This window comes from Oculina patagonica, chromosome 7, assembly GCF_052425735.1.
Source record: "Oculina patagonica isolate OP01 chromosome 7, crgOcupat, whole genome shotgun sequence".
NCBI lineage: Eukaryota > Metazoa > Cnidaria > Anthozoa > Scleractinia > Oculinidae > Oculina > Oculina patagonica.
This window is the reverse complement of record NC_135764.1, coordinates 5,035,594-5,044,078: the sequence shown is the minus strand read 5'-3', so window position 1 is coordinate 5,044,078 and position 8,485 is coordinate 5,035,594. Positions and strand designations below refer to the sequence as shown.

Genomic DNA, 8,485 nt, shown 5'->3' with positions numbered 1-8,485 from the left:
GATTTTATTTTGCATAAAGGCAACACAAGCGCTCCCTTGTGCAACCAAACAGAAGGATCTTCTACCAGCACTTTAAATAAAAGTCTCAATGGAACTAGAACTCCTGAAACTCCTCTAATGTTCAGACAGAGAGCTGGGGCAGGCCCAAGCACACCACAGGTCCACCAAGCTGTTACGCCTGTTGTAAACAGAAGCTGCAATAGAACTCCATCTGGTATCAAAACTCCAACAACTAGGAAATTTCCTGGACCTGCTGGTCTTCTGCCAAAACTGGTGTGTAAATTATATACACCGAGCTTGAAATACCATCTTTTTATTTACTCACTTTGATGTTCGACATTGCTGATCCTAGCGTTGCAGGACGCGTGTCATTTCACCTTGGCCCAGCTCACACGAGTCTCTCGTGCTCTTGGTCGCCCCCGGTCTCTGGGGGCCATGGGTTCGCCCGTCGGGGACTCAGATTTTCTTTTCCCCCTCGTGTCGAATATCTTCGCTATAATATTTTTTTGTTATTTATTGACTGAGATTACAGACAGTTTCAGTGCAGCACATGTATGTAGACTGGGGCTTTTCAAAACATTATTTGACCATCAATCCATTGCCCAAGGTAATTATAAAATTAAGTGGCAATAAATAAATTTTGTGCCTGCACAAAATTGGTCAACCTTAATTTTTTTTATATAGCAAAGACTTTTTAAAATATTTTGAGAGACACAAACTTCAATTTCCAGCCTTCTTCATGTGCCAAACAGAAAATTAATTTCATATGAAGCCAAGACAGCCAGACAACAGCCACGCCAGGTTTTATGATTTGCTGGGCATATAATTATTGTACCTTACGGTTACCGGTAAGTTTTTATGTTGTTTCTTATTCCAATGCTTTAGAAAAGCAAAGCCATTTCTGACAATTTAACCGCATAAAGGGTTCAAACTGCACTTGTTTTTTAAAAGTTATTTATTGCAAGAACACTTTGACAAATGATGGATGGGCAAAGGATGTTTTGAAAAACCAGGATCTACATGTACACACTGCACAGTTATCATCTGTAATTATTAGAACATATTTCATCATATAAGATTTACATTGTTTCTAATTTAATAATGGCAAATAACACTTTTTTTGTGCTTTTGTTGATAGAGTCCTGGGCAAAACCTCGATGATAGATCTTTAGTATCTCCACTTCCATCCACGAGAAAACGATCACCAGTTGAGAATAAAGTACATGTAAGTTAAAATTATAAATTAATATAACGGGTAATCTAGTCGAGGGAATACATGTACATGTAAGTGCCAGTTTTGGTAAATCTTTGTTGAAGCACTTGAAGTATTTCCGAATTATTTCATCCAATCAAAATCAAGTGCAAGCACTCACGAGCACTCCGAAAGCTGTCGCACATATTAATACATATACGTCGCACGTATTAATACATGTACGTCATGTTGCTTAGCAACTTCTGGGACAAAAATCGCGGGCCCAGTCACTTCTCGGAGAAGTGATGTCCCCAGCAACTAGCACTTGAAACCCCTGACTGTAATCATGTACATGTACATGTACTTGTGCAATAGCTGGTGCTATTGATACCACATGTTAATAAAATGTACCGGTACATGGTATGCGTCTGTAAAATGTAAGAAGTGCAAAATGTATAGTTAGTAATATTATATTATAAGATGAAGTGTTTACAAAATTCTGTTACTGAATATTGATACAATGCCATCTCTGCTATGTACAATGTGAAAGGTTTCTCAGTCAAGCACTTCAGAAGATGACGACTTCAATCGAGACCCATGGACATACATGCATCAGGACTTCCTTAAAAGTAAGTACAACTGTAGTAGCAATATTAAAACAAATGCATACATGTTCATGTATATCATTCTAATAATACAAACTTATAAACAATTATGCAACAGTAATGTATATGTGAGCGATCACTGTCTACTTGTTGTGAGCGATTTTCTACTTGTTGATTCATGCACTTGACCATGCTTTTTAGTCTGTGCTTTTCAAAAGTTTCTCTCTTCTGGATTTTCAGAAGTTGTAAAATGTCAGTTATTGCCTTTGCAAATATAATTTATTTGTTTTTAATGCTTGAGGTATACGGTGTACACTTACATTTATTCTAGATTGTCTCAAATACAGGTGACTCTAACAATTTTTTGTCATCTTGTCACAGATGTTCCATTGGCAAAGAGATACACTATCATCAGAGTATATACTGAGGTACATGCATAGACAAATTTCTTTTTTAGCTAGGATTTCTCTCTTGGAGAATAACTTCATGGTACCATTATAATTATAATTAACAGTAAGGTATAATTTTAAGACGTGAAAAATATTGTATTATACACGTATGTAGCAGTTTTGTTCAAATGTATTTTATTGCATTTATGCCAGTACAATGTAAAGTACTGCTCAAAAGATAGTTATCACACCCAGCAAACCAATAATCGCATAATGTGCTGTAGCTCTGCCGAAAGCGTCTTGAAACAGCTCTATAGAAATAAGAAAGGTTTAAAAGGTGAATTCTTAATGTGACTAGCTTTAAAGATTCAGATGTTTTGCATTCCAGCTAGCCATAATGTTTTCTACTGGCTTTGTCCGGGAATTTTTCTTATCAATATAGCATTTCACAGTCAATTAATTGATGTTAAAAGTAGCATCATTCTCTTTCTTAGGCAATTCAACAAAGACTTGATCACGGTAAAGTGCCGTGCCTGTGTGCGCTGGTCAAAGCATTTTCATTGACAGAAGCAGATGCAAGTGTCTTGCTTAAAGATCCCACAGGTAACAGCCTTCTATGGAGAAATCTTGCATATACACACATTGTATGTTATTTTCTCTGCTTGTGCACAGCCCAGATGACCTGACTCATACAATCTGATTGATTAAATGAGCGGTTTTGATTTTTTATCTTGAACACTTATACTTTCATTTGGACTGTACATGTACATGTGCACTAGCCAATTTAAGAGGCCTTTTTCTGTGTATTAATTAAAAAATAATACTGTTAAATCTTATTGACCAAGCTTGCTAGGTGCAAATCTATGTAGAAATATTGACCTTGTTCATTTTTAGGGTCGGTGTCTAAGTCCACGTAAATCAAGAAGAAAAGGTTTGACTGTAAAGTCAATGTCTTTATTACAGACACCAAAGGGATGTAGGGAAGAAAGTCTCTTTTATGGAAGTGTCCCTATTGCAGAAGTACATGACATGTATAGCTCATGCAAATTCTGGTCTTGTTTGGACCGCCTCAACTGCTCGTATTAGAAACTAAGGTGTCCTTATTTCACAGGTGTCTGTAAGGAGAGTTTCATGCCTAATTTATTTATTTATTTATTTAGTGATAAATGTTAACATGTACGGTAATCTTTTGCCCAGGCGAAATTCATGGGACACTACATCGGAAAGTACTGGAAGATTTCCAAAGTGAGCTGGCTCCAGGAGCAGGTCTGATACTCAAACATGTGAGTATAGTCAAATGATTGTATTGGTTGAGACATGTCCAAGTTTCTGTTGTTGGAAATTTCCTCTTACTAGAAGTTACAGTTAAGGTACCATAAAATTCCAAAAATTATCCAGAGTGCTGGTAGGACTTGCTTTAGGTTTCATAGCAATATGTTTAGAGAGTTTACTTATGTGGTGCTATTGTATCACAGTACCCCTTAAAATAGAAACCTATTAAACAAAAAGTTTTTTATCAAAATTACAGTAATTTTCATTTAAACATAACCGCCAACCCTCCCTAAAAATAGGCCCACCTAAAAGGGATGTTGTGCAAATAATAAGTCCAGTGCTTATTTTCGGAATTTTATTGTTGTTGGCTATTAGCAATTATGACTTGTCTGCCAATTCTAGCATTTTCACTTCAATCTGTTCCACTGAAATGGAATGAAATGATCAGTTGACTGACTATGGATTTTTTTCCCATATAATGAAGTCCTTTATTTAGCAAACAATATTTTTGTCCCCAGTTATAGTAAAATATATGGAAAAGAACCTTGATATAACAAAACCTTGTTGTAGCGAACATATTTTGCCAGTCCCTTGGGCCTTTGTTATATCAAGGTTCCACATGACGCTATTCACATGCAAATTTCCTTCTTCATCATCAGGTGTCAGTTTTCAGTCCTGCTCCAAGGAAACATTACCTCAACATCACTCCTGGCAACATTCTGCAGATCTACCCTCCCGACCCTCAGTACATGAGCAGTAGCCAGAGTCTGGTCAGTAGAAAACACTCACCAATTGTTAATTTTTGTCAACATTTGTGTGTGGCAAGTTCAATGAAAATCATTTGTCTGTTTTAGGCATCTCAGTGTACTCAAGCAGGCAACAAACGAGAAGAACAGAGGTAAGTTTATACTTTTAAATGTATCAGTAAGTAGAATAGATGTTATGGGAGGCACGGTGGCCTAATGGGTGTGTGCTGGACTACAGATAGAGCGGTGTAGGCGAGCCCTGGACAGAGTCACTGTGTTGTGTTCTTGGGCAAGACACTTTACCCTCATAGTGCCTCTCTCCACCCAGGTGTATAAATAGGTACTGGTGAACTAATGCTGGGGGGTTACCCTGCAATGGACTAGCATCCTATCCAGCAGGGAGTAGAAATACTTCCGCATGTAGTTGCTTCATGCTCAGAAACTGGGACAAGTTCCGGTCTGTATGGGCCACAAGACTCGACACAGACTTTACCTTTTTAATAGATGATTTTAAAGTTCTTGTGTTTGATTTAAGTTGGTTGTCCAAGTGAGGTAACGTAAAGTCTGTGTTCAAGCCTTGTGGCCTATCAGGCCAAACTTATCCTGGTTTCTGTAGCATTAAGCGACTAGGAGTATTTCTACTCCCCTGGATGGAATGCTAGTCCATTGCAGGGTAACCCCGCCCCAGCATTAAATTTCCTAGTACATGTACCCATTCGTACACCTGGGTGGAGAGAAGCACTGAGAATTAAGTGTCTTGCCCAAGAACACAACACAATGACCCCAGCCAGGGCTCGAACCTGGACCGCTTGATCTGGAGTCCAAATGAACAGCAAAACACAAGCTGAGTTAGACTTGAATGCAAAAAAAAAGGGTAAACACAAATTCCAACTGGCAGGAAGCTGACCAGTTGGCTATAGATATACAAAGCATAGAGGAGTTGAAAGCGGGACCACTGAACACAAACCCATCCAGTGGCAGGGAGGAGGATTAGCCCTAGCCACTGTTCCACACGTGCATTTTGGCTAGATTTGATTGGCAGAGAAAGTTGGAATGCCAACAGAAGTTTGTCAAACAAAGAGTTGTAAAAGAGTGGCGAGCGCATGAAAGAAGTTACTGCCAGTTTTAAAACTGTTGGATAAAAAAATGTTAAATGTGTTATAATGTTTAATTTGATCAGGGTTGTCATTGAAGATGAGGTTGTCAGTGAACAAGAGGCAAATACCACGGATGAAAGGACAGCCATAATTGAAAAAGAAGAAGAGTGGGTCCAGAAAGGTAAGGCACTGTAAAAGAGCACAAAAGTAAGCAAGTGTACTTGTGCAGGTACCAATCTAATCTCGTTCCCACAGGCCGCGATCCCTATGGTCTGCGCCAGAGATCGGAACCTCTGGGCTGGTCTGAAAGCTAGCCAAAAACACGTTTCTCGACTGCTGGTCAAGGAAAACGCAGGCTCTGGGAACGAGATTGGTACCAATTTCGTTTGAGAGCCCGCTGTTCTTTTGGACAGCAACAAGAAGGCAGACTCTGTCCAAGTCGGATGTGAAAATCAGCGATTCACGGACTTCCGGTCATTATGCGCAGACTCAGTTTATTCCGTTCAAAAAAAAATTGGAAATCGATTGAATGTGGACAAACTAGAAAAAGAAAGGGTTACGCTTTTAAGTCTTTTCGGGTTTCTATTTTTCCATTTTTTTTCTTTTCCCAAATGGATAGGTGCCATTTTTTCAATCAGTTACAAAAACATTCCAGCCATCCACAAGAGTGGGCACTGTATGATAGCTTCGCGAAATCGCGCTAAAAACAGACGATGATAAAGTGAAGTGGTATTTGGATAAGCTGTAAGTCTTCTAAACCCCTACTAATAATTCTCTTTAGCAAAAAAAAAAAAAAAAAAAACAATTGAGACAAGAAAAAAAATTGGCCTTAAGAGAATTGAACCCACGATCTCAATGAGTAACATGTCCAGACTGGAGCCAGACTGGAGCAAGTTTGGTTCGTTGCATGGTTCACTGGTCAAAGACTTAAAGTCCCTAAAGGAGGCTTTTTCACTCTGTATTTTTTCAGATTGTTTTGAGGACCTTTTAGAAGGACTAGACGATGATGAAGACTTTCTTGACGAAGCGCTTCTTGTATAAAAAGGAAAATGAAACTTACATAAAAACAAAAGAGGATTTAGTGAATGCGTTTCAAACAAAATGGCCAAAGATTGTCAACATCTGGCTTGCTCGTTCGTCAATCGTAAATTTCTGAACGAATGAAAATATTGATATCAAAAGTTATAATATTATATGAGCCTTGATTTTAGAAGTCATGTTTGTTGGAAGATATAAATATAAAGTTAATGTTTATTGATAAGACAATATGATTAAAAACAAAATAATTACTAACACTTGCTCGGAAATTGTCTGTGCCCGCGGATTTCACGGGACTGGTTGTCAAGGAACAGTGACGTATCTTTTTGACGTCACAACTTTCGGTGCGCCTGCGAGATGCACGTGCAACTGTTTTGATTGGTTAGCAAAGGTCGGAAAAACTTCGGGACTCGGTCGGCACCGACCGAAAAGTTACGTACCATGTAAAAAAGTACACGAATCGATGGAAACTGAGTTCTCTGTTCAAAAGCGTGAGCTACCAAATGAGAAAGTCCTTAGTAAAGGAAACTACGGCCATGTACACAAGAAAAATAAGACGTAAATCACAAGTTCTCATAACCATACAATTATTAAGTCAAAAAAGGTTTGGTTTCAAACTTTGTCTTGTACGGTATTTTTGTGATATGATAACTTGACCTTTGTGAATAAAGGAAAATATATTGTCAAGGTTTACACGTAATGTTCTGTGTTAGTTTTTGAATGACTTCTTAGACTATTTTCATTTTCTTGCCATTTCAATCCAGTGCAGTCGCAAAGTGGATAAAAAAAAGATTCAATATTTACAGTAAAGTAGAAGTCTGAAAATAGCAAAGCCGTTCAAGAGTTCATGGGGCAGTGAGCTTCATGTGGTCGTCTCCTTTGGTGAACTACACTATTTTAAAGCTTGTTCACTCCCTTCTTCAAGGGGCCTTGTCACGGATTTAAACAAATTTTGAACAGCCAAAATTTACATTTGTGTCGTAGAAAACCTAAAAATAATAGTCCATTTTTATTAGCGATTGCTATATTAAAGCACTGAAACTGTTTACAAGCGTCTTTGGCTGTGGATGACTAGGATGGAAATGGATTGCAACTTGAAAAATTAAGGCTTAACTTTTCAAGTTGTTTCCGCGCGTCCTCAAAAATTCGATATTTATAGTGGTTGTTTGATTTCTCTCCACAAATTAAGGTCATTGCCCCGAAATAAAACTGAAAATAGATTTTTAACCAAACTTCGCCTACTGGTTTATTACTTCAAGGGAACTTAAATTTTGAAATAAAAAAGGGGGGTCACCAGATTCGTTTAGGAGCAGGACGACCATGTATATTCCATATAATTCCTTTATAATTCCTCTGCGAGTACTGGCAAAGTACACTTTTTTAGCGATAATTTATTTTTCAAACACATTAATTGATCTGTTTTCATTTTACAGAAAAAATTTGATCGCTACCCCCAAAATATGAGAAAAAATTGATAGGTCACCAGGCTCGTTTAGGAGAAAGTGACAATTTACTTCTCTCGCGGACTAAGCCGCATAGAAAAAAGCCGCCATTTTGTTGATGTGCTCGCGCGCGCGCGCGCGCTAATTTCGCATAAAATTCTGCGCAGTAAGGATGCGCAATGCAAAACAGGGCAATGACCTTAAGGTTATATCTTAATTCCTTTTGATGATGAAAAATGTTGTTTTCATGGGTTAAGTTGCCTACCACTAATTTCAAAACAGTTTAGACCAAAAATACGCAAAATCCCCGTGACGTAGCTCGTTTAACAATCCTCACTTGCTAACAGTTCCTTGTCATTTGGTCAATATTGTTTTTTAAAAGCAAACTCCCATAATCTAAGTGGCTTTTTGGCTTTCCGAAATCGTGCTTTAAATCCCCAACTGTTCCTCAGTGGTTGCGTCTTGCCTACGAAACACCGTTCAGGTGCAAAGAAATCAAGAACTTCAGTTACTACTGGAAAACAATGAAAGCTCTAAAAGAATATTTGTAAAACACTTAGGCCCGGGCCAAACGTCGAACTTCACATGAGTGGAACCTAATGCAAATGACCAAAAACAATAGGTTTTGCTCATTTGCATTAGGTTCGACTCATGCGAAGTTCGACGTTTGGCCCGGGCCTTAGGCAAAAGCGTGTCGGGCTCGA

General features: G+C 38.3%; 1 protein-coding gene across 1 annotated transcript in view; it reads left to right on the top strand.

Moving 5' to 3' along the window:
* LOC144660357 (uncharacterized) overlaps window positions 1-6,894 on the top strand; it is an 8,164-nt gene extending 1,270 nt beyond the window's left edge. Inside the window, exons 2-11 of the mRNA XM_078520962.1 lie at window positions 1-273; window positions 1,139-1,225; window positions 1,743-1,821; window positions 2,179-2,225; window positions 2,681-2,789; window positions 3,384-3,469; window positions 4,118-4,228; window positions 4,313-4,356; window positions 5,385-5,482; window positions 6,272-6,894. The exon at window positions 1-273 is cut by the window's left edge and continues 786 nt beyond it. Of these exons, the coding sequence (XP_078377088.1) occupies window positions 1-273; window positions 1,139-1,225; window positions 1,743-1,821; window positions 2,179-2,225; window positions 2,681-2,789; window positions 3,384-3,469; window positions 4,118-4,228; window positions 4,313-4,356; window positions 5,385-5,482; window positions 6,272-6,342 (1,005 nt within the window). The 3' untranslated portion in view covers window positions 6,343-6,894. The remainder of the gene's footprint in view (window positions 274-1,138; window positions 1,226-1,742; window positions 1,822-2,178; window positions 2,226-2,680; window positions 2,790-3,383; window positions 3,470-4,117; window positions 4,229-4,312; window positions 4,357-5,384; window positions 5,483-6,271) is intronic.
* The last annotated feature ends 1,591 nt before the right edge of the window (window positions 6,895-8,485 follow it).